This window comes from Anopheles moucheti, chromosome 3 (genome assembly GCF_943734755.1).
Source record: "Anopheles moucheti chromosome 3, idAnoMoucSN_F20_07, whole genome shotgun sequence".
Classification (NCBI taxonomy): Eukaryota; Metazoa; Arthropoda; class Insecta; order Diptera; family Culicidae; genus Anopheles; species Anopheles moucheti.
Genome location: NC_069141.1, coordinates 22,232,959 through 22,258,049, shown reverse-complemented (window position 1 = coordinate 22,258,049; position 25,091 = coordinate 22,232,959). Strand labels below are relative to the sequence as shown.

The 25,091-nt window shown below is 44.2% G+C and overlaps 3 protein-coding genes across 3 annotated transcripts; all 3 read left to right on the top strand.

The window, feature by feature from the left end:
- The first annotated feature begins 716 nt into the window (after positions 1 to 716).
- Positions 717 to 1,602, top strand: LOC128303762 (leptin receptor overlapping transcript-like 1). Its single transcript, XM_053040822.1, has 3 exons — positions 717 to 785; positions 856 to 1,030; positions 1,104 to 1,602. Exons 1-3 carry the CDS (start codon positions 718 to 720, stop codon positions 1,209 to 1,211), a joined length of 351 nt encoding a protein of 116 aa, XP_052896782.1. The 5' UTR covers position 717; the 3' UTR covers positions 1,212 to 1,602.
- A 1,003-nt stretch (positions 1,603 to 2,605) lies between these two features.
- Positions 2,606 to 4,027, top strand: LOC128300710 (testis-specific zinc finger protein topi-like). Its single transcript, XM_053036872.1, has one exon. It carries the CDS (start codon positions 2,606 to 2,608, stop codon positions 4,025 to 4,027), a length of 1,422 nt encoding a protein of 473 aa, XP_052892832.1.
- Positions 4,028 to 9,439: 5,412 nt separating this feature from the next.
- On the top strand, positions 9,440 to 23,650 carry LOC128303236 (atrial natriuretic peptide receptor 1). Its single transcript, XM_053040120.1, has 15 exons — positions 9,440 to 9,857; positions 9,944 to 10,055; positions 13,464 to 13,629; positions 16,902 to 16,979; positions 17,090 to 17,366; positions 18,508 to 18,942; positions 19,022 to 19,142; positions 19,224 to 19,342; positions 19,577 to 19,655; positions 20,124 to 20,244; positions 21,020 to 21,545; positions 21,635 to 21,977; positions 22,238 to 22,851; positions 22,932 to 23,079; positions 23,175 to 23,650. Exons 1-15 carry the CDS (start codon positions 9,440 to 9,442, stop codon positions 23,248 to 23,250), a joined length of 3,633 nt encoding a protein of 1,210 aa, XP_052896080.1. The 3' UTR covers positions 23,251 to 23,650.
- Positions 23,651 to 25,091: the final 1,441 nt, after the last annotated feature.

The window sequence follows — 25,091 nt, the reverse complement described above, 5'->3', positions numbered from 1 at the left end:
AAACGGTGAAAATTTGGTCGAAAATATCTTTTTTGTCATATGAAACATATGATTTTAATTTATTTTAATGCAATCATTCTAAAAATCGCATGCTTCGCTAAATAAATCAAGTGCTGAGAAGGAAGTCGATTCGCTGACTTTAAGACTGACTGAAGTATAAACGAAATTGCCCCACGATTCGACTTACGCGGAAATTCGAGTTACGCGGATTTTTCCCGGGTTATAGCGGTCCGCTATTAAAGCGTATCACGGGGGCTGCCTGTATCTTACCATAAAAAACACGACGCCATAAAAAAAACAGATTGCAAGTCCGACAGGGCAGTCCAGGTCGAAACGTCAAATCATTCACAAGAACGTCAACACGACCAAAACAATAGGAGAACAAAACGAAACACCAAAGTAAAAATGGCAGAATCACTGAAAGGTAAATCCTGTTTTTTCTTTAATTTACTTGTGAAAAACGAATGCATTGTTACTGTTCATCTAACTGGAAAGCATATCAGTGCACATTTAAAGCGGTGTGATGCTTAAATTACGTGAGTTTTTCTTGTTTCTTTCACGCTGCGTCCCTCACTGGCTACACTTGACGATGAATAATCAAAACCATCATAACCATGCTCAGTGTAAGTTATTTCCGTGTTTACGGCATTTGATAAGACAGCCCTTTATTGGTAAATGTTTCTATGTTACTTTTGTTTCTTTTGCTGCAGAATCGTAATGCTAGCAATGCTAGGCTCCATCGGTATGGCCATGATTATACTGGCCTGTGCACTTCCAGCGTACAAGTGAGAGCATTGCATTAATTGGATTATAATGTGCGTAATTTTATAATAATTCATTACCGTTCCCTTGCAGCTTATGGTGGCCAATTTTCGTCGTACTGTTCTACATAATCTGTCCCTTGCCGACGATGATTGCGAAGCGAAACAACGTGGAAGATCCTTCACGCGCAGCAAACGCAATGTTTGCTACGATCGGTATCGTTATGAGCAGTTTCGCCCTACCTATTGTTCTGGCCCGTGCAGAAGTGGTATGTGTTTTTCGACCTGTTTCACAATATCGTTCCGAATGTGTCATCTCTCTACCCCGTGTCTTGTTTCCAGATTCAATGGGGTGCCTGTCTTCTTACGCTGGCGGGTAACGTAGGCGCGTTTGCGACCATTTTGGCGTACTACTTCGGTTTCGAATCGAGCGACTCGGGCATGTGGTGAAGGGCAGCATACTGTCATTAGCCCGATCCGTAATATTCAATGTGCGCAACAAAGCGGCCGAAATCGTTTTGATAAGCGAATCAAAACATCGCATACATATTCTCCAGCATCATAATCATCCCTTCATCTTCAGCTGTGCTATTCCATTACGCGTCGTTGTGTGCAACATTGCACGCAACTAACGATGCAATGCTTCAAACACCCGTGTAAGGACAGATACTGGAAGGGGTGTTTTTTACATTCATCAATACTTTTTTAAAATCCCGATTGCGGATGGATGCAAAAGAAAGCAGACATAAGATTGCAGATCAAAACTTAATTAAGTGTATAAATTATTTAACAATTATTCATTGAAGAGCAACTCAATAAAGTGAATTTATTTAGAGAACATCATTCATCAATAGATTACACTCAGTTGTTTTAAAGCATTTAAATTGAATTTAACATTTGCTTTTTTCTATTATCTAATAACCATTCTCAACGTTCTGCTCGTAGCTGGATGTAACCCAAACAAAGAATAGTCATCAAAACGTTAATACTTGCGTTTAAACCGGTTCACATAGCAATTCCGCTGTATTCGCTCACCCGTTTCTTGGAGAACTGTAATCCGACTTTACCCCGGTTTTATTACACTTGCCAGCAGGCGCACATCATAGCTTTTCGAACAGTTCCGTTTTAATGGGATTGTCATTGAGCCGGCTCACTGTGAATGATGCCATTGCAAAACGAACATTAAATGTGTATTTCATTACCAGCAGCTACAAACTGTTGTGCCATTTGCTGCACTCGGATTTCCAAGCAGAGTCAGCATAGCGAAATGATGGAGTTAAAAAAGGCTTCCCAAACCAAATCGTTGTATCGTTTTAATGATGTAAATCTCGTGCGATTGTACCGAGTTCAGAATCAATTGCAACTGTAATACCCGGAAATCTTTCCCCAGCGAGTCTTCCCTACGAATTCCGGTGGTCTTAAATGCCGCCAAATGGATATCGGACTTCTAGTGGCAAAAGGCGCAATATTTCAAGCTTTTCGACTAGCGGTTGTAAACAGATTGTGCTTCATAACGAAACAAGTGCAAAAGTTGGTTCGTATCCATGGCAACCGGACAATCGTAGTGAGCATAGATTTTCTGTCTACGCTTGCTTACCCTAATTTTCCAGCGCATAAGTTATTCCCTTCCAGCCAGGTGCACAGGTAACAGGTGTCAATCGTCAGTTTCAGCGCATTGTTCCGCGTTGAAAAGAAAGCACTTGCCAGTACTTGTCTAGCTCTACATAAAACGAAGGTAAGAAAATAATTTGAATACTTATTACTGCAGTAAGATATAAGCAATCCATTTTCTAACGTTTCTTCACTCTAACCTCTCACACTTGCAGCACACCAATCTAAGTGCGATGAGGGCAAAAAGGAAGATTGGAGTCAACGCCTTAACTGAAGCGCTGAAGGAAAATACTCAAGGATGGCAAAATCTACTGCAACGATCTAATCCAGATAGTAAAGCGAAAACTGTTAGCAAAAAAAAGTTCGCCTGCGAGTACTGCAAACGAAACTTCGTGTACATGACCGGGCTGACCCGACACGTGGCAAAGTTCCACCCCGAGAAAAATCATCTTCCCGATCCCGGTCTGCAGACGGGAGAAACTGTCGCAGTTTACGCACGCCCAAAATCGTTCGACGTCGTGATAAAGTGCGTAGACTGTGGCGAGATCTTCCAGGATGTCAAGCTCTTCGAAGCCCACAGCGTCCGTTACAACTGGGAGTTCATGCTTAGCAACGCACCGGACGACGTGGAGAACATGGCAACTACAGCGTTCATGCAGAAGCTGCGTATCGTGGTCATCAATACGGCACTCTTGTGCGAATTCTGTGACGCCTGCTTCTCCGACCATGCGTCACTGTTCTATCACGAGGCGCACCACTCACCAACGTCCGGGTACGCCTGCGCCTTCTGCAAGCAGAACTTTTTCACCCTGCAAACAGCAGTGGAGCATCGGGTGACGTGCGTCGATTACGACCATTTTCGTGCAACACAACTGCTAAACGTGGGGATGATATACAGTTGCAACGTTTGCCTTTCGCCGTTTTTCAGTCTCTCCGATTTGTACGAACATCGCTTCAAAAATCATCATTACTTTCCGCGCCGGATCGCGGTTTTAGAAACGGAGGGTAAAAAGTTCGCCCCATTGTATCTTAGCTGTGAGCTATGTGGGTTTACGTGTAATCACATCTCCGCACTGCTAACCCATCGCAGCAAACATCATTCTCTGACCTGCCCCGACGATGACGGTGGTCATGAGGCAGATAATTCGCCCACCATCGGCCAGCCCAAACGGACAGCGGTCAAACGTGTGGCGGAGAGGCAGGAGTCGACCAGCTACCGGCAGTTTCTGTGTGAGAAGTGTGGCAAAACGTACACCCAGTCGAGCCACCTGTGGCAGCATCTGCGCTTTCACAACGGCATAAGACCGTTCGCCTGTACCGTGCAGGGTTGCACGCGCCGCTTCACGATACGTCCCGATCTGAGCGATCACATTCGCAAGTGCCACACCGGCGAACGGCCGTACCAGTGCGAGGTGTGCCACAAGCGGTTCCTGACCGGCTCCGTCTTTTATCAGCACCGGTTGATACACCGGAACGAGCGGCGCCACGCATGTGAGGACTGCGATCGTCGCTTTTACCGGGCGGATGCGCTGAAAAACCATCGGCGAATACACACCGGCGAGAAACCGTACGCCTGCACGCATTGCGATCGAAAATTTCGCCAGCGTGGAGACCGGGAGAAGCATGTGCGCGTGAAGCATATGAAGTATCACTGAAGCGATTATGCAACCGGTTGCAATATTAGTTATTTTTCATTGTTTTACATACCTCTTCGTCTTTGTGTACTGCATGTAGTGGTTAGTTTTTAATTTCATAGAGCTTGGTGGAATACCATATTGCTTTGGTAGAGTAGTTTGTACTTAATAGAATTGTAATACTTATTTGTAGAAATACATGCACATTTCATCATTTATTGTACTTTTTTCCTTATTTATACCGGTTTAGTATTTTACGTAAATAAATGACAGCCTACTTGATTCTTCACAGCAATCTGGAAAGCTGTGAATCAGCTATGAAAAGAATAAATTGACATTTCCTTATTTATTTTTTGTTTGGTGAAAAAAACATTCTCAGCACAACCATTCTCAGCAATGGGTGATGTAACAGTGTGTAATGAGTAACCCGTGACTTCAATATTTAACATCACTACTGCATCGTCGCTTGTAGCCTGGATTTTGTTTAGTGTTGTTGAGGTTGATCCAGGATTAGATCAATTTTGGAACAGTTCTCCTGGTGGTCACTCCTCAGAAAGTCGGGATTTACTAGCAGGGTTACAACTGCTGTCTACTTATAAGTTACTGGTAAGTATAAAGTTACTTGCCAGAGTTGACGTTGCACATATATAAATAGTGAATTTTCTTTTTTTTAGCTCAAAAGCAAGGACATCCAACAACGGTTCCAACAACACCTCCAGATCTGATTCAATTCTGGGTCAAACATCTCGAGGCTCTTTGTGACCTTTGAGTTTAAGATGTCCTTAAGACGCTTCATTTCAAACTCCATTTTTCTCTCCATCAAGAAGCATCAAATCTACGCTGCCGAACAAATGACGCATGGAAAAAGTATCATCTACCGAGTATTCCAAACAAAATGTGAGTTTGGTTGCAAAAAAAATCCTCCTAAATCTTATCGACGTATCGCCCATTGAACGGGCTGTCTTGCTGTCAGGGTAACGGATAGGGTTCTGCGGACCATAATAGACAGCCGAGCGATACCGATTATTACATATAAGAAAAAATCCACTGCTCGTCCCTGCCTGAAAGTAATCGAGCATAAAATTGCGCCACCCGCGTTTGCACGCGGTAGAATCATTCAGCACCTGTGGTTCCGTGTGGCTGGAGGTGGAAAACATCCTTCCCGAGCGTCTCGAAATCATCATCATCGCAGTCAATGGAGCTGGTGTTTCGATTGGACTGATAATCACACGACGCGGCACACGAATGATAACGGCGAGCGGCCAACACGACCTCACCGCCGCACCGAACCGTCCCTGTCTAGCGAGGTGTAAACAGATGGAACTAACCCCCCTTCAGTCATTCAATCAGTCAGCCGGTTGCTTAGATCTTCGGTGTGAGGGATGGGAAATCACAGCCTCACGATCGCATGTGCAACAAATGGCTGTCCTCGTCAGCACCATCATCGTCGTCGTAGTCACCATCGGCGTCGTCGTCCCGCTTCGGTGGGAGGTCAGACATTCGGTTGTAGCTCGTGTACGGTCCTATAAAAGCGGCCCTCTTATCGGACGGCGTGCTCAATCGGTCGAAGGACACTATCGGTGTCGGTGCCACCACGTGGAGTGTCCTTGTTTGCCCGGTTGATTATCCATCCGTTCCTTGTAGTTGCGGCTTTGTGTTCATTGTGCGTCACAATTTTCCCGTGGCAAGCAGGTGGATTTTAAACAATCTTAGTGTGCCTGAGCTTCCCAACGAGAAAAGGATATATGGTGGCTGAACGTTTCGGCGTAAAAACCTGTGTAAGCTTCATCTTCGCGTAGCAGGTGTCGTTGTTGGGTGATATTCTGCCAAGCCTACACAGGCGTACACTGTGCCGGATCGCCTACCAAGGAATCAGTGCATTTAGATAATTTTGTTTGCGTGTCACCTTGCTACCATGGAAGTCATTTTTCAAGGTAACGATGTCTTAGAAAAGTGTCCGTTGTCACCGGGGAGAGAAAGTGTAATAAAATCCCCCGTCTGGATAATGCGAAAGGAAACACCCCACAGGGGGAAGAGTCGTGTATCTTAACCGCAAACACATTCACCGTCCGCATCAACGGTTGGCTCCCGGAATGTGAGAAGGCTGTGATGATTGCCAATCGATCAGGCAAATCTAGTAATCCAGTAATCTAGCCGTCAAATTGTCACTCTTCGTCACGTTCCTTTCAATCAGAGCCGACTATGCATGCGATGGAGAATGTATGTTTTATTCCTTATTGCATGATGATGGAATACCGAACCGAGAAGTGGTGCGTGAATCAAAAGTTCTATCCTTGATGTAATGGAAGTGGCGGGAAATATACGTGGAAACTGTTTTAAAATTGCCATCTTGCCGAAAGGCGGATCTATGATTCTGATGGTGGAATGGAAAGATACGACAAGTCACATCGGATAACGTAGTGAGGCATGTGATTGGCGGTGCGTTAGCAGTGTAGCGAATAAAAAAAAATCAACCATCCAACTCAAACGAAACCCTACTGCCATGGAACGTGCTGCTTGGATGGTATGAGAGTGACCATCAAAAAAACTACCAACCATTTCGGTCGGAAGGGACCCAAAATGAGAAACATATTTCACTGTGCAGTGCAACAAGTGGCCACATTGTGTATGTGAATATTGTTCCTTTTTTTTATAATAATGGGAAACGAGAACCACTATGATGGGCGGTCATCGTAACTGACGATGTGCCATTTTTTTGTTAGCAGATGATGATGGTGCTGATGATGGTAATAAGGTTGTCTCCGTGCTGCTATGGTTCCTCCGAAAAAGCGGTTGGTCACGTTCACGTGAAAGGTCGCCCAAGTGAACCGGTTAACGCGATACGAACATTGATGATCTCGCCGGATGTCCACAGGCTCACCCTCTTCCTTGCGGATGCACCTATACGGCTCGGTGTGTGCGAGTGGAGAATGTTTTGTGACACCCCCTCGAACGTACGTGTGCGTCTGTATTGTTCTCCATTTCAATGTGTGCGCGTGATGAACGGTTTTGGTTGCGGGGAACATTGGATACGTGCCCATTTTACCCATTGCCAAAAGGGAACTATAACAGCAAAAAAGAAAGATGCATCTGTATAACCATTGCGCTTGTAGCGGTTGGTCACAGACTGTAAGACAAATGTGTACCGACCGGTGATGAGTTTTATGGAACTTTGTTTATTCTGTTGTATTGACGCGAGAAGAAATATTTATTGTTGGATTTAACAAGCATCACTTGGACAATTATATTCAAAGTTCAAACGGGACAGCTCGGAACGTGTGTATTAGAGCCAACCGAAATCACTTAGAGCTGGGGAAATATAACATATATAGCTTATGATTATCCTATTCCCACATATTCTCCAGAATCCTTGGGTTTTTTTTTGGAATGATGAATGATGAATATGTATTGGATATATGGCGCACTTACGACTGTAGTTCGCGTGATACTTTACACTAGGAGACCGTGAGTAGAAGAACTTCATGAGACTACTTAAAGACAACACTCTATTTTCGTTAGAATGACTATTCCATATCGACATATTTTTACCACGAAGCTGAACGAGTTTGTGGTCCGGATGGAATTTTGTCTCGCTCCTGTCGTGTGAAGACCGGCGCCGCTTCCAATACACCACCGGGTTGCGAGTTAAAGACAACTTTTATAATAAACAAATCATTAGATACTTCTGTGGTATTACTGACTTGTTGGACTACCATCATTTATTGAGATTTTTTTCCTTAAATTTGTTCAAAGATATATACTGGTAGCCCCCGAGATACATGGTTCCGGGGAATAGTTAAGTTTGGATGCAATTTCGAGTACCGGTGTAAAGTGCTAAGAGACCAGATTGTCCTCTCTTTAATAAATATTTTCCGGTCAGTTCAAATCAGCTTCTAAAATAGGAGAGAAGATTTTTATTGTGTAAATAAAATTATTCAAACACACTTTATGTTTCAATTTTAGGATCAATGTAATTAAGAACTCTTCAAACAATAATATTTAGACGGAATGGTGAAATTCAAACAATTTCTATGTTCATCTCAAGTTAAAGTCAAGTATATTTAAAAGTATATGAGATGTCTATCCGTCTTTCTTGGGCTTTTGGAAGGTCAAATGGATTCTGTTCAGTTCAGTATATCGCTTTTTAAACCCACATATTAGCAAAGCTTTCCAACATGAGAAAAGTCAGTTGAAAAAAAAACGTTGTACAGCATTTCAGTTTGAGTTTTATAAAAGTTTAACAATTCAACAAGTTTCCACATCTACCTTTATTAATGCCTCTTAAGGATGGTCAATCAAAAGACGGCACAAATTTTCTGATTTGATAATTTGACTTCACTTCATGATTGAGTATTGATAATTAAAGGTTAAGGATGTGTGAATCGAAGTGAGTGCATTATCTAAATTTTCCATATTATGCTGGCAGCTGTATCGTCTTAATCATTCTATCGAAATGTTAAACCTTCTTGTATTAATACTCTGTAATCCAAAGGCAAAAGTAAGTTACGCTAAAAAGCCTCTGTAATCCAAAACACCAACAGCAGTCTCCAGTGTTCGGTCATTGAGTATTTAGAAGTTTTCACGGCTTGACACCAACCGTCGGATTAAAAGGTCTTTGCCAACTAGATCATGTGTCTTTCGCATTGTGTGGCTGGAGCGCTTTCTCCTTGCCCTCGTCGTTTTGGTGGGACTAACAAGTTTCTTCAGACCGAAAGTTTCTTTATTACCGCTAACAGACTTGTCCTTTCGGCGTTATCGGTAACGGCTAAATAAGAAAGAAGGCCGCTTTCGCTTTAAGTTCTCTTAACATTCCCTTGATCAACCTACAATCAGTTACAATTTATTTAAATACTTTTTATTAGTGTTCCTCTCTTTATCGCCGCAGATAAACCCTCCAGCCTGAAGCATTTTTCTTCGCCCAAAACTTGTCCGATATGCTAATGGAATGTGATACGTATCAGTGAGGGAACAGTAAAATTAATCCTAGCGTAAAATCGACCAACTGGCCGTGAAAAAACTGCGTCCAATAGGCAGACACGAAACATTTAACTGGTCCCACTCTCGCGCAAACACAACCGATTTAACGTACCGTGCAATATACTGCTGGATAAGATACTCACTCGCTTAAATAACTACTCGCATCACTCGCAACGACATGCAAATGAGCCACATTTGTAGCACGCGCGGGTCCACATAAAATGGCAACGGGACGTAAATTATCGCGTGACGATGATCAAGAAGGAGCCCGGTGTCAACGACTATTGCCCAACGATGACACACCCTGCTACCGCGGCTGGGTCGGATCACCGAGACCAATGTCCATGAGCTGCACCCTGCTGTAAGCCGTGGATTGTCCTTTTCATCCATTTTCGAGCGAAATAAACTGTACGGCTGGTGCAAGCACTTGCAAGGGCGCGGCGACAATCGTCAACGATGGATGGCGCAGGACACGGCAGAAACAGGGCGTCACTAAATTTCGTCCCATTGCTGTGCGTTGCTTTGTTGTGTGTGGCATTTCGTACGCGGGTCACGGCACACCCCCGGGACCATCGGGCGAGCGTGCAGCGTTCGGTGGAGGATACCGAACTCGGGCAGCTTCTGAGCAATCTGGTCGAGACGAATCGGGATGGGGACGATTACAGCCTTGAGGAGGACGAGCCGCCGGGTGTGGGTAGCTCCACGAGCAATGGCAGTGTGGCAGGAGTAGAATCACCCACCAACGGCGGTAGGAACCGTCCCATGCCCGACCGGGTACACAAACGCAGCCTCAGCAACCTCGAGATTCAACCGATCAATGACGATAAAAATTACACCGTCTACCATGTAGGTGTGCTGATGGCTTCGCATCTCGGTAGGTTACCCGTGGCCGAAGACGCACGGATGCAATTGCTGTTTAGTATTTAAATTTTCATCCCGATGCTCCTTCGCATTACGCAGACTCACCGTTTGATCTGGAACGCTGTGGACCGGCTATCGATTTAGCGCTCGAGCTGGTCAACCATAGTCTCATGAAAATACACAACGTTCGGCTCAACAAGGTACAGAAAAGGTAAGCCACAGTAAATGCTTAATTGGAAGAAACCTAAATTGATTAACTTCTCTATAAAGAAATAGTTCAACAGATGAGATCACCTTATTTAACCAAGCAGAGAGAGAAATTTTTAAATAAATCAATCACTTATGTGACTAACTCTACTAACACCTCACTTAACAGGTTACAAGTTAAAGGATGTTCGAGGAAAGCTTATTCCTTTTTTTTAATATAGTAAAATTTTTAATTACTAGGAATGTAATGAATTAGTATCTCGAGAGAATTAATTACTATCCGTTGCAAAATTCGTACTGTATGAGCTTGCTCTTGGCAATCATCTATCGACAGAGGAAGCTGACTTCCGGCTAGCTATCGTTTGTTCTTCTATTTGCGTAAGGAAATATATGTAGTCCCCGAGATACGCTATTATAGTGGACCGCTATAGCCCGAGAAACTCAGTCTCAGAGTCGATTTCCTTATCTGTACTTAATTTAATCAACAAATTGTGCAACTTTTTGGATGAATACACTAAAATCAAATACAAAACAAATATTTTATATGAGAAAGGAAGGTATTTTCGGCCAATTGTTCGCCATTTTGCTTAGAATTTGTGCCATAAACTAACTCATCTCTAAAATTTCTAAATAAAAAACGCATATCACGGGAACTGCCTGTAGTTTCCTTCCAAATGTGATGAACTATTAATGGGACTGGTGTTAAGAGAGTCAGATATTGAGCAATGTATCTGTTTCCGTGGGGGAGAAGTTTTCTTTCCATTATCAGTGAAGAAAGTAGCCTATTTAATTTGTGATTGATCTCTGACGAACAGATTGAGAGTAAGAAGTTGTTGGATTTCATCTTTTTCCGTAGAGGAGAAATTTGCTTCAGACGACTAGTGAGGATTATCACAAGTGTATTTAACTTTCTTCTTGCCTTTATGTGTTGTTTCTATTGGTCACATTTAACTGCAAAAAAAAACACTTGCAAATTGTATTGTAATTGTAAAAACATTAAAATTCATAATGTAAATAATCTACGTCACTTCATTTCCATTCGAATCATATACTATAACATCCTTACCTGGTAGACCTCAGGATATTACGCTTTAATTATCACCACCCTTCATTGAATGCTTTTTTTTTAATTTTTCAAAAGTTTCCCTTTTTTGGTGTTGCTTATATTCTTCCTTGATGTTTGAGGCCAAATTTTGCGAAATCTCGATGCTACACATTGCATCCAGCCAACACGTAGCTGCTCAAACGCCTAATCAAGATAACCCACATTGGAATGCGTGCCTAAGGTTGGGATTTTTATTTCAGCTTTTGTTTTCCCGGCATCCCGCAGTAGCATCGGGCTGTCGGCTTGCCGAGTACTGCGCTAGACGTGCTGAAACGATCACATGCAACAAGCCTCATCAGCACCGGCCACGTGCACGTGCGTTGAACGTGAGCTGTTTGTAATGAGTAAATACCGGCCACCTCACTGTCTCTGTCTGTAATACCGATAGTGGTGGCGTTTTTGCTACGGCTGTACAGCTGGCATGTTGACAGGCCCGGATGTACAAGCCCGTTGGGATGCGTCCTATCGAAAGTTCCGGCATGAGATTAGCAGCATATCCGGAGACGTTTCGGAAGCTTATCACTTGCATACTGACTGCGCTGTCCAATCACTTCTCGTCGAAGCTTCTCTTGACATGCTTGCCTATCCCAAAATGTCCTTCAAATTCTTCTAACTTGCCAGCGGAACAGTTGTAGGTCATCTTGCGTCGCAAATGGGGGAGTAAATAAGCATACTTATGTAAATTATATGTCGTCCTTTGGATCCTTTTTACTCATCCCTTGTTCGAAACGAGTAACTCTTTGCCCTCTTTCAACGCATATTGCGACATGGTTGCCACAATAAGAGGTACCGAGTTTGGCAGTTTCCTGTCCCCGCAATCCACAGAAATACTGTGGCGCCAAAATGGGTCGGAAAATAAAAAAAAAAAGAAAATCTATTTGTCAAGAAACCGCGCCGAAAACGAAAAGATTCCATTCGGGGCGGTGAGGGGTTTTTTGCCCGCCGCCGCCGCTCTATTGGTGGTGGCGGTGGATTTGTTTGTCCAGTTCGTGAAGCATGCAAACACCGCCAGCTGACACGTTCGAAGCACCCCAATCAAACCCGGGTTGACCCGGGTTTGGAGTGTGTTGGGTGGGCCGGCAGTTTGCGGATGCTAATCCTCTTACGCTTAGCCCCTATATCTGCAGGGCAATTAAATGACACCAATAAAAGCTGGCAGGGTTTGTTTGTTGTCACGACGTTTCGCCAAGACCGTTATGAACCCATCGTCGGTTTCTTTCAGTTTTTTTTGGGGGGTTTTTTGGGGCACCAAACCGCTATCAACGCGCATTGGAAGAGGGTTGGCTTGGGAAACTATTTTTGCATTTTTATTTGCATTTTTCATTTCTGTTTTATGGAGTAATAATTGACCACGGTGTGGAAGGTGGTTACTATTCATAAATGTTTATTGCGGTATAATTGATAAAAAATAGCTTTCGTAATTTTAAATGTCTTTTGGCAGCGTAAGAGCCAAACAGTGAATTAATAAAATAATGAATTGGTATGCAATATTTGCAAAAGAAATGTGACAATATTTTACAAAAAAAGTTATTTAATGATATTTGTGCAACGTTAGGAAAGCTATACCGTGCACTTGGTGGGACATGGAGAAAATAGTGTATTGTGAGTTGCTTTCATTTATCGCTACAGTAAATACATATACTGTCATCAATCGGACAATTTAAAGCTAACGATTGATCAGAAAGGGGCTAGAAATGAAAAAAGAGAGCTTAATTGGGAAATTTCAATGTACTCATGGGTCTTTTCTATCATTTCAACACATCTTGATTGAGACATAATTGAAAAATTAAAAGGATAAATAAATTCGATGCCTCATAATTTTTTTTTTTTGTGAAAAAGAGCCACAATGAGGAACAAATTTTTTTTAGGAGAAGATTGTTAAAGCTGCCCGTGGTACAAAATGTGACAAAATATACAGAACCGGGGCTGTTATTGGTTTTGAAGTTGCTATTTATTACTTCAATTACCCTTTGGCGATTAAACGCAATCCTTATGGAATGCGTCACGGTCAATAGAAAACCCTAACCAAGATCAGGCGTGTTTTTGAGCTGTATTGTACAAGAACAAGGAAATTATAAAAGAAGAGAAGTATATTTAAACAAACAATAATACTTTTATAATTTTACGCTAATTCATCTTTTCCGTTTGCCTTCTAAAACCAATTCCACTGAATGCCCTTTATATTGGCACGAGAATCTAATTTCTCGTCGCCCCACACACACACACACACAGATTCCATGTGGCCATTCTACGCTCCTCGGAAATGAATATCAATTACAACGCGTTCTACTGCTCCTCCATTTTCAGCTACGCTACCTGCTCCGGTTCCAAATCACCCGGGCTTGCGGCCGATTTGCACTTCAAGAATAACGTGATCGCCTTCATCGGACCTGCCTGTGCCTTCGCGCTCGAACCCGTGGCACAGCTGGCCGACTACTGGAACACACCCATCATCACCGGCATGGGCGATCAGGTAAGTGACCCCGCAAGCATGGGATCACCCCTGCCAAGTAACTGCACCGTCCGGACAGGGCGTAGAGCTATTTGAAAAGCAAATTTATTTAATGAATCACCACAATTAGAGGTTTAATCTACCGTTAAGCAATCAGCGGACATGATCCTTGGGTTTTGCTATCACCGGCCAAACGGGGATGGTCGCTGGATGTATTTTCGTAACACGCCATCCCCACGCGATGGTCATTTTGTTTGGTTAGCCATGCTGCTTTCGCCCATTCTTGGCGTTTCCTGGAGCTTTGACTGGCATGGAAACGGTCCCTGGAATGGTCGCGGGGACGCTCATTTATCGTTTGCATTCGGACCGGATAATTTCCTGATTGGTCCGCTCAGTGATTCCTACTGCCTTTATCTAATGCCCATTAAATGTCATCATGTCGCGTGGCGCAGTCAACATCATTCGTCGTTCGCTTTTTTTTTTGGCCTCTTTTGCGCTGTGTCTTCTTCACTTCACTGTGTTTCCTTCTAATCGGAAGGTCAGCGAAGCTTCTGGCAAGCGAATCGACTTGTGTTAGTTTCTATAAATACATCTTAATTTCCTCGATCGTTCCCTTGGCGAAAGGGAAGTGTGGTGTGTGCTGCAAGCAACGGACCGGAATTGCGTTGATGGTGTTTCATCTCGCAGACCGAAGGCGTCCATGAGGTTCGTTTTGATTTGTCCGTGCACACACACACGAACAATCGTGGCACTCATCCCTTCCGGGCCACAGCAGCAGCGATGCGTTGGAAAGGTCGCCAAAGAATGATTGTTTCCAGTTGCACTTCGCTGCCAATCCAATCCTCTTTAAGCCGGGGGGACGATAGGATAAGTAAAGTCTAATGGGGCAGAAATGTATGCTCGAATGATTGCGAACCGTTTCTCTTTTTTTTTCTCTCGCTTTGTTTTGGTTTTCCATCCTTCGACACTCTTTTTCCGTTTCGCCATCTCATTGCCGTGGTGTGGTGGGCGCACAGACGGACGCCTAGTTTCAAGTTCATCACCCGTCCGGAAGCAAACGGACGGCTTGAACGTAAACGATTCGTGCCCGATTCCATCCGCATCTTTACTGTCGCCATTCAGCTGTACGAAAGCATTTTTGTTTTTATTAAAACAGAAAAGGAATGCGCCAACCGTTTAGCAGTACATGCGTTTGGGTTTTGCGAGACACAAATGTTTCCCTCTCACCGCTCAAGCTCAATATGCAGCCATATGAATGTGAAATTTTATGCGCATAAATACATAAATAAGGCGTGTTGTGCAGCGGCATTCGTCTCAGCATTAAAGCTCAACGGGTTAGGGTTTTTTTTTGTCTGTGGAAAGCGCCCAAAAGTTTGCCAGTCGAGATTGTGGAAGTTTTCTTCTCAAAAACGGAAGGAAACAGGAAGGAAACTCTCTGAAAACGGGTTCTAAAATTAACAGATGTTAAAGAGTTTTTGTATTTGGAAGAAAATTATGCACATTAAAACGGAAGTGACTGTGATTGTGAACGAGAAAACTGTCAAGAACATTTGTTTCGTTGAATGCAGTAAGCTTTGCACGAATCCCATGTCTAATAAATGCTCACGAATAACGCATCAACGCTTTATGCATCGACGCCCTTAAGTTTTACGTCAAAAAAACATGAATGTCAGTCATTAGTTGAAGCTTTTTCATGGCCTTGGCGATGAATCCTTCCATCTCAAGCCTTGATTTGATATGATCGTTGGTAACACATTACCATTAACCAGTCGAAATGCAACCTCTCTGCAGTACCTGGTTCCAAAAGCTCTCCAGACGCAAGAAGCTTTGGGCTGACACTTCCACAAGTCCATCTTGTTCAGGTACTTCTTCACCATTTGGTCGATCACTTCAAACCTTCAAGAAGAATCAAAGAGATCACTTTGCACTCGATCTTCAACGTTAGGTTCAGTGGCACTTTGTGATGATGTCTGTAGTCGCGTGGTCCTAGTGACTTCCTCGAGAGACTTCTTATTGACACTCTGACCATTATTCAACTGCGAGTGAATTTTGTAGATACCAGATTCACCAGATCTTTAAAAGCAGTTGCTTCAAGTAACTGGCTTGACTGTTTTCGTATTAACTATTAAATGGAAATGAATGGAAATGAATGGAAGAAAAAAATCGAAACCGAAGAATAATACTAAACGAAGATAATTGTAAGGATTTCTTCTCTGCTTATAATATTTGATATTTATTAAATACATAGTCTACCAGAATACGGCTTAGCTAGACATAATTGAAACGGAACAGGGCGCTCTGAATACCTGAACATAACTTTATTCATTTTAACGTCATACATTACAAACATATTAATTTACTAAAAAAACAAATCGCAGATGTTCTGTTCCTGAATGTTTATTATACTCCTATTAGACAATCTATTGTATTCCCTGGCCATTGTTAGGATGGAGTCATTTGCACCGACTTGCATATCTCTAAAGTCTCTACAGACAATCTGTCGGTTTCGTGTTGCAGTTCTTGGAACGTTTATGTTGATTTTTTCTAATATATCAGGGGCATCAATGGTGCCACATAGAACACCTGCAACAAATAATGCTCAAGCATTTCTATGCCTGCTTTCAAGAGTTTCTAATCTAATTTAATGTCGAGCCCGGTAGGAAGGTACCTTTCAAAGCAAATAATCTTTAAATCACTCTTTAACACATCCCAACTGTGCAATGTTTAACCGTTTAGCTTTCCTTCCTTCATTGCATTTTTACGATAAACTTCAAATGCGCTGCTCGGTGTCACCCATTCCCCGTTAATTGGACAGTTTTATCGTTTAGACTACGTGTAAAACTCGTAAACTGCGCTCACTTTCACACCACTTTCCGCGACCTTACCAAACGTCCCGTGCATCTTAATTGGCACATTGGCATTGCCGTCGGGTTCCAGCTCGAAAGCTTCCAATCGCATGGATGATCTGACGAGAAAGAAAGGGGAAGCGAATGCGGTGTCAAGTTTGAAGTAAGATTTATTCCCTGTTCGCACCTGTGCACCACCTACCGAGTGACCATAACCGGTCACACGCCACCCATTTGACCTGTGCAGCCAGGTCGCTGCACCCTAGAAGCGAAGAGAAGCAGCTTGATAGAAGAAAATTATATTTCCCTTGCTAGCGATTCTACGTCCACGTACGTTCTGTTCGGTCCGATATCGATGGAATCGTTCCGTTCCGGTGAAACATTGTAATCATGCTCACAGAAGCCGTGCTGGCGTCCTTTTCTTTTCTTTTCTGCTTTCTTGCACAGCCACCCTCCGAGGGTGAACTCTCGGTGACATCCGGCATACTGGGCCGGCTGAGCAACAGGTGGAAAAACGATAGCTCGGTAAGAAGGAACGCGGCGGCAGGCATCGGTTATTTGCCCTGCCGAGGGAGGGTGTAGAGGTTTATTTTATTTCTGATTCGCAACCTTTTCGCACCTGTCGAACCTGGTAGGGCATGTTCAAGGATAAGTCTCGCTACCAAACGCTCACCCGCATGTCGTACTGCCAGTGCCGCCTGAAGCTGGTGTTCTCGAGCATCTTTCGACAGTTCGGGTGGCGCCATATCGCGCTCATCATCGACCGGTCGGATCTGTTTTCACTGACGGTGGGGAAAAATCTGGAGTACGGGCTGAAGGACGAGGAACTGCTCAAGTTTGTACGGGAGCTGGACGGTAACGAGGAGGAGGACATCGATGCCTACCTGAAGGATGCCAGCATGTATGCTCGTGGTAAGTTTTTTGTTCGATCGATCGATTGCCTTATCATCAAATCGACGAAGTGAAGCTGTCGGCTTCCGGGTGGGAGTGTGTTTGTTATCTGTTTTACTTGTTTTATGCTAACTTTCTGTCGGATACTTAACACTGTTTGAAGCTGTTGTAAACTGTCACACCCAACACCAATTGGAGGAGCTTTTTTAGGAGAACATTTAAAGTCATCCTGTCAAGTCCAAATCACTTCTTTATCCGTTAGACATTCGTTTATTTATCGCTTCTCCTTAATAAAAGCTAAGATCCAAGTGTAGACGATCAATTAACAAACCACAAACACTATCTGACTGGGAGAGCGAATGTAATGGAACCTTTTTTTGTACAACAAGTATTTTGTTTATGCATTTAACCTTGTCTTATCGAAACTCTCTCGTCCTGTTAAAGCATCCTAAATGTCGGATATTTGGACGATTTTTATGGCACAATTTGAACTAGCTTGATTTTACTTTTCACTCGTTCGAATTTATTGCTGCTTAATGTGATCAGTCCGAATAAAACGAGGCCCTTCGGCTCGAAACTCCTCGTATATATAGATCGCGATCGCTATCGCCCTTTATCGGAAATAAGCGCTACTTTCCTGATTTCTGATTTAATTGATCCTCATTTTGATGATTTTTCTAATTCTGCTCACATAGCATGAGAAGTTGATGCTAATTCGTGAATTATCTATTATACAATTTAAATCGGTCCTGAAATTCTTTGGGAAATCCTGAGAACATTGAAATTTCTTAGTATAAATCTTTAGTTAAGTCCATCTTTCCGATATTTAGACCAACTATTTTACTGTGAACACAGCAGTGGTTGGCCAAAGAAGGCAATAGTTATTGAGCTATTTTTGTGAAAACTTTAACTGCAGCTCTCTTTAAATTGGATCAATCGAATGTCACTCTCAAACAGATCACAATAATGTGCAGCTTAATTGCGTTCTCTGTAATCGAACCGGCAGTTCGTAGAAGCTGGCACCATTTTCCAAATTCCCGGTACAAAAGCTGCAACAGTTTATTCACCCCGGCCCCGATTTGCTTCCCGCAAGCCAGCCGGGAGCGCACTAATTAGTCAACCAAACCCCAATCCCTTCCGTTCCGTTCCGTGTGCTTCGCAGTAATCATACTTTCCGTGCGGGGTTCCCTGGTGCGCAAATTTATGCTGTCGGCGCTCGCACTCGGCATGACGCGCGGTGACTTCACGTTCCTCGATGTGGAAATCTTCCAAAGTTCCTACTGGGGTGACCATTACTGGGAGCTGGGCGATGAGGATGACTTTAAGGCGCGCAAATCGTACGAGGCGCTGCTACGCGTTTCGCTCCTGCAACCGACCAGCCCGACCTACCAGTACTTTGCCGAGAAGGTACGATCGTTGGCGAAGCGGGACTACAACTACACGTTCGTGGAGGATGAGGAGGTTAACTTCTTCATCGGTGCGTTCTTCGACGGTGTCTACCTGCTCGGTATGGCGCTGAACGATACGCTGAACGAGGGCGGCGACATACACGACGGTACGGCCATTACGCGGAAGATGTGGGGCCGCGACTTTGAGGGTAAGCTGCACATTAGTGCGTGTTGCGCGTCGTCGGGTGCGAAAAGCTTTAATGTCTGTCTGTCTGTCTATCATTGTAGGTATCACCGGGCACGTGCGGATTGATGACAACGGTGATCGTGATGCTGACTATTCCATCCTCGACCTGGATCCGATTACCGGCCGGTTTGAGGTGGTGGCACACTACTACGGTATCACACGGTAAGGAGGACCACCCATCCACCATCCCCCAAAAAACGACGCCACTAATGCCCCTTTCGCCCCCCCCTTTCTGTCACGCAGCGAATACTCCCCCGTCAAGGGCAAGAAGATTCATTGGCCGGGTGGCCGGGAAGGTCCACCGCCCGATGTGCCCAAATGTGGATTCCTCGGTACATCGCCCGCCTGCCAAGGGAATGGCGGTAAGCAACAGAGAAGCGCTTCGCTTTCTATTTTCGAACGCCCCGTACGGCAAAGCAACAATTACCACTAAATCACTCGCAAGCATAACGATAATGATGTCCCTGCTGATAAGGCTCCTGGGTGCTCATTTTCCTCTGCCTCCACTGAACTGAAACCCATTTCCATCTGTTTTCTCTCTTTTTTTTGCCCTGTTTTGCACTGGTGTGGAGGTGGTTGGTTTTCCACCAAAATAGACATGATTATCCTTTATGGGCTCGTTGGATTCGGCATAATCTCCGCCTTTGCCGCAGCGGTCACGTATATACTGTGCAAGTGAGTACTGATAGATGCTTACGGAAGGATATTTTTTGGTTTTTCTTTCTCTATTTTCACCGTCTTATATTGACTGTGCCGGGTAATTCCGGTCACTGGCAGTAGCTCGTATTTACATGCCTCGTAAGCCGTATCACGTATGGACATGAATCGAGATTTCAGGACAATTCGGGTCAACTTATCTAATTATTGTTATCGATTTATTGAATGGTTTTTTTCGAGTGAATGTTCCAGTAAGGGAGTTGAACTATTTTGTTTGGGGAAAATTCAAATCTTTAAGATTGAAAGGTGTGAAAGACGTTTTATTTTTTTGTTTTCCTCAATGTAGCACAGTAACTATTATGGCCAACATTTATTTTGCCCCGAAATGGGTGTCATTCGACACGGTTATTTTTCGTTACTAATTGATGCTTTTATCCATTTTCCCATTTCACTGTCCGCTGCTGGCATTTTCTGGCACAACCCAAGACAAATGAAACTTAATAGCGAACTCAACAACATGTCGTGGCGCGTCCGCCCGGACGAGGTCCTGCTGGAGGTGGGCAAAATGTTTGGCAGCAAAATGGGACTGCAGAAGCTCAACTACGAGGTAAGCCGTGCGGCGGAAGGAGAAGGAGTCGTTTGAGGGCGCACAGGTACAACACGCGCCCTGAGTTCCCGAACGTAAGCCAGCCAGCTCATCGTTTCAATTATAATTGCTACCCGTGAATCCTTGTTCCGTGAAAGGCACGTCTAATGAATTATTCAATCGAGAGCGGGGCGAGAGGCGGAAACACAACGATACATCCACTTTCATTTGATGTTTCTGTCACCAATGGCTGATGGTAGTTCATTCAACGGATCGAGCGCGGGCGACCACCCGGGTGACCAAAACCCGAGGAGGAGAATATAATTGTCCGACCCGGGGGTTTTTTGTTCGGTGCAATCCAATGCAGCGTGAATACTGTTGGCCAATTTCTGTCCGGTTCGATGCCGTTGGATTATGCAGTGTGGAAAGTGTGCTGCGCTGAAGCTGAATTTTAACAAGCTTCCAGGATGAAAGCGTGTCTAGACACGCTACCAGTACAATTGTAATGTGTTGTAGTGGAGTTTTAAATAGTTTTCTTATAAGTTAACATGATTTAGCTAATGAATAAATTAACTATCAAATGGAATGTAATAGAACTTGGTTTTTCCAAAGTTCCTCAACTGTTTACAATCTATTAAAGTAAGATCAGCGATTAGTCATCGAGTAATGGTCAAAGTATCTTATTAAAATGTAGTAATTAAGGTAATAACCCTTAAGGTATTTTATGTAAGAGTATTGAAATGATCACTTACTAAACATCCTTTATTTATTCGTTCCATTTCTTCCAATCTCGCAGAACTTTTCACTGCAACAGTTCGGTCTGAACTCTGGTCGCGTGTCGATAGCATCCGGCAACTCGCAACTACCCGCCCAACTCTTCACCACGATCGGTATCTACAAGGGTGAGCGGGTCGCCATTAAGAAGGTGGCCAAGAAGAAGGTCTACATCACCTCCACGCTGCTGTGGGAGATTAAGCAGGCCCGTGACGTTAGTCACGAAAATACGGTGCGCTTCGTCGGTGCCTGCATCGATTTACCCCGGCCAACGATACTCATCCTGACCGAGTACTGTCCCAAGGGTAGCCTGAAGGATGTGCTCGAGAATGAAGCGATCCAGCTCGATTGGAACTTTCGCATGTCGCTGATCCACGACGTGGTCAAGGGTATGGCGTACCTGCACAACAGTGACGTCGGTGTGCATGGCAAGTTGCGCTCCTGCAACTGTCTCATCGATGGTCGGTTTGTGCTGAAAATTTCCGACTTCGGACTGCGCACGCTGACCACCCCGTCGGAGTACGTGCGCGACCAGAACTACTACAACAGTAAGCGCAAATGGTGGCAGGAAGCGTTGGCAGCATCGTTGTCCATGCCCTGCCCCGTTCTGTCACTCGTTGGTTTTTCTTCTCACAAGTGCTAAACTTTGCAGAGCTGCTGTGGGTTGCGCCGGAACTGTTGCCCGCCACCGTCATACCGGGAACGCCGGCCACACAGAAGGGGGACGTGTACTCGTTCGCCATCATCCTGGAGGAGATAGTGGTGCGTGGCGGACCGTACGAGACGGCCCGCCAGTTCCTGGACCCGCAAGCGATTGTCGAGCGCGTGGCGCTGCACGAGAGCCCCCCATTTCGACCGTTTGTGGGCCAGCGCGACTGTCCGCCGGATTTGCTGGATCTGATGGAGAAGTGCTGGTCGGACAGTCCGGACGATCGGCCCACGTTTTCGGGCATCCGGAGCAGCGTGCGGTTGATCATGAAGTATTATTGAATTGGGTATATTGGAACAGGGCTGTGCGTGTTGCGCTTTTAGCGTTTTTATGAAGCTCTTCCGAAAGGTTATTCACCGCTGAGCTACTTTCTGCCACTCACACGTGAATAGCCGGGAAGAATTCTGAAACGTAAAGCAAACACCTAAGCTTTAAACACAGTTCACACGTTGTGTGCTGCTTCTCTGTTGGTGTGTCTGCATTGAACAATTTCACCAGATACGCTTCCCATCTTTTGCACCTATTTTTTAGAGGATTCTGCGAGAATCTGATGGACGATTTGCTCCGCCGCATGGAACAGTACGCAAACAACTTGGAAAGCTTGGTGGAAGAAAAGACGGAACAGCTCAGCATGGAAAAGCGACGCACGGAGGAGCTCCTCTACCAGGTCCTTCCACGTCCCGTCGCCCAGCAACTGCTGGCCGGCGAGATGGTCCAGCCGGAGCAGTTCGAGTGCGTCACGATCTACTTTAGTGATATCGTGGGCTTTACGGCCCTCTGCGCCCAAAGCCGACCGATGGAGGTGGTGGACTTTCTGAACGATCTGTACAGCACATTCGATCGCATCATCGGGTTCTACGACGTGTACAAGGTGGAGACGATCGGGGACGCGTACATGGTGGTGTCGGGCTTGCCGGAACGCAACGGTCACGATCATGCACGCGAAATTGGGCTGATGGCTTTGGCCATTCTCGATGCGGTCAAATCATTCACCATCAAGCACAAACCGGACTATCAGCTGAAGATCCGCATTGGCATTCATTCGGGCCCGGTTTGCGCTGGGGTGGTGGGACAGAAGATGCCCCACTACTGTCTGTTCGGGGACACCGTGAACACGGCTTCGCGGATGGAATCGACCGGGCATCGTACGTATGCAGAACTAGGTTTTAACCCCGAAAAGTGCGAGCATTTCAACGCCTATCCGATTCGAATTCTTTGCTTCCAGCACTCAAAATTCACGTATCAGAAGCTGCGAAACAAATCCTGGACAAATTTGGAACCTTTCGAACGGAGCTGCGAGGGGACGTCGAACTGAAGGGTAAAGGCATCGTGACGACCTACTGGTTGCTGGAATGCTCCGAACCGGATCCCAGGTAAAACCGATACGGAGAGCGAATTTATCAATTCAAGCACACCTCTAACTAACCGCTGATTGATGTTTCATCTCACGTCTCCCTCTGCATTGCAGACCTCCAACACCGATGAGAAACTATAACGAGAACGAAGTCCCGTTCCCGATCCTGTTCCCAGCGATCGGGAAGTAAAGGTGGAAGGTGCACCAGCATTGCGCTGCAGTACGCTTGTAACTGTCAATGTTAGCCAACTCAGTGTCTTTCGCTTCGTATTCGTATCAAGCCCGAGGATGTGACCCGATTGTGCGAAGACGGTTTGTCGGACGGTTTCAGCCCCCTACCGGATAGGCGACGGCATGCTGGAATGGTATCCTCCTTTAATGTGTCAATTGAAATTGGATCAAATGAATGTGTGTGTGTGTGTGTGCCGTGAGAAAAAACATACCTTACCGTCATCAACCAATTGTCCATCTAGAGTGCCCAGGGGTGCTGTTAGGAAAGGAATCGTGATCAGAAGCGGATGGAGACAGATGGTAGACTATTTTGTGTAGCCGTTTATAGCCCGACAATACCCGTCGGCGGTACATTGTAATTGTGGACTATTTTGATGTATTTTCGCTGTATTCTGGCGACCAAACTGAATAAATGTGTGGACATATACAAATGGTATGGTAACCAATCGGTGGATGCTTTGTGGTGTTTCAGTCAAACTTTTACCTTTTATCTTTTCATTTAAACGTGGCAAAAGGTGCAACTAGTGCTCGTATCATTTGGCTAAATTTCTGATGAAGTTTTCAAAGCATGGTTGAAGTATTTTTTCATAAACTTAACAATTAAGAGATTGTCAATGCAACAGTTTGTTTTTGTGATTAATATTTAATTAAAATGCTATCCATTAAACAACTGATTTGTTCAATTTTCATTCTTAAACAAGTTTCAAACAAACAACTGTAAATAAAACGATTCGTATAGAGAAAAATGCATGAATTACAAGTTACTTAAAACATATAAAACAATTTAAAAATAACGGGAAAGTTGAACCAAAAATAGTTTTGCTATGAAAAAACTATGACATTTTTTTCCACAGTTTTTCCACTGTTATTTTTATCCCCTCGATAACTAGTACTGTTTAAGTTTTGCTTGTTGCATTGCATTTTGCATTGCTTTGTTTGGATTAGAGTTGAAGCATAATGCAACGAATTTAATGTTAAATCGGGACCATTTTTTTTTGATAATTTTTGTGCGAACGACCAAGCTTTACATCAAGCCAAACTCTAATAAATGTAAAAACAATAAAATCGTAGTTTAATGCCAAGATTTTCAAACAGAGTTAATTAACTTAAAATTGATAAACAGTTGTACCATTTAAACTTTATCAAATACCAGGCGTCTCCACCAAGTGTTGTACAAAAGAATGGGCGTCTCCATCGATAAAGAAAAAATATATGTATTAATGGGACACTAACAACGTGTATTCGCAACTCCTTGGCAACAAACTGTAGGAAAAATTTACTTTATTAAAACATTATCAAGTACCAGGCGTCTCCACCAAGCGTTGTACAAAAGAATGGGCGTCTCCATCGATAAAGAAAAATTATCTGTCTAATTAGAAACTAACAACGTGTAATCGCAACTCCTTGGCAGCAAACTGTGGGTGAAATTTTACACAAATCTTTAGGTACGAACTGCACAGCAACAGCAAACAAACATTGTATGCTTGCTAAACATTTGGAAACAGTCGGGGCTTCAGTTTAAACTGAAACAGGAGCAGTAGCCAAAACAAACCGTCCACAACACCGATGACCAGCATGTGGTATGGTTTTTTTTTTTTGAATGTTTGGACTGTTTACATTCATCAAATACCTGGTACGCTCATTTTAACGGCCCTAAGGAGAGGACTGTGTGTCGTTGTTCTAAGAGAGCCTCGTAACTTTTCCACTTCCAGCCCCGAAAAGAAGCCACATGGTGTAACTCGCCCCCCCAATTCCCTCGCACAACGATGCTTCATTGCAGGATTTGTGCAAACGCGCTAA

What these genes read in the sequence shown, in the direction of transcription:
- LOC128303236 (XM_053040120.1), top strand. Translation starts at nt 9,440, where the DNA reads ATGGATGGCGCAGGACACGGCAGAAACAGGGCGTCACTAAATTTCGTC. An exon ending in TCACCGGCATGGGCGATCAG is followed by an intron (nt 13,630 to 16,901) that starts GTAAGTGACCCC and finishes TTTCTTGCACAG; the next exon opens with CCACCCTCCGAGGGTGAACT. An exon ending in TGCAGAAGCTCAACTACGAG is followed by an intron (nt 20,245 to 21,019) that starts GTAAGCCGTGCG and finishes CCAATCTCGCAG; the next exon opens with AACTTTTCACTGCAACAGTT.
- LOC128300710 (XM_053036872.1), top strand. Translation starts at nt 2,606, where the DNA reads ATGAGGGCAAAAAGGAAGATTGGAGTCAACGCCTTAACTGAAGCGCTG.
- LOC128303762 (XM_053040822.1), top strand. Translation starts at nt 718, where the DNA reads ATGCTAGCAATGCTAGGCTCCATCGGTATGGCCATGATTATACTGGCC. An exon ending in TGTGCACTTCCAGCGTACAA is followed by an intron (nt 786 to 855) that starts GTGAGAGCATTG and finishes GTTCCCTTGCAG; the next exon opens with CTTATGGTGGCCAATTTTCG. An exon ending in TTCTGGCCCGTGCAGAAGTG is followed by an intron (nt 1,031 to 1,103) that starts GTATGTGTTTTT and finishes TCTTGTTTCCAG; the next exon opens with ATTCAATGGGGTGCCTGTCT.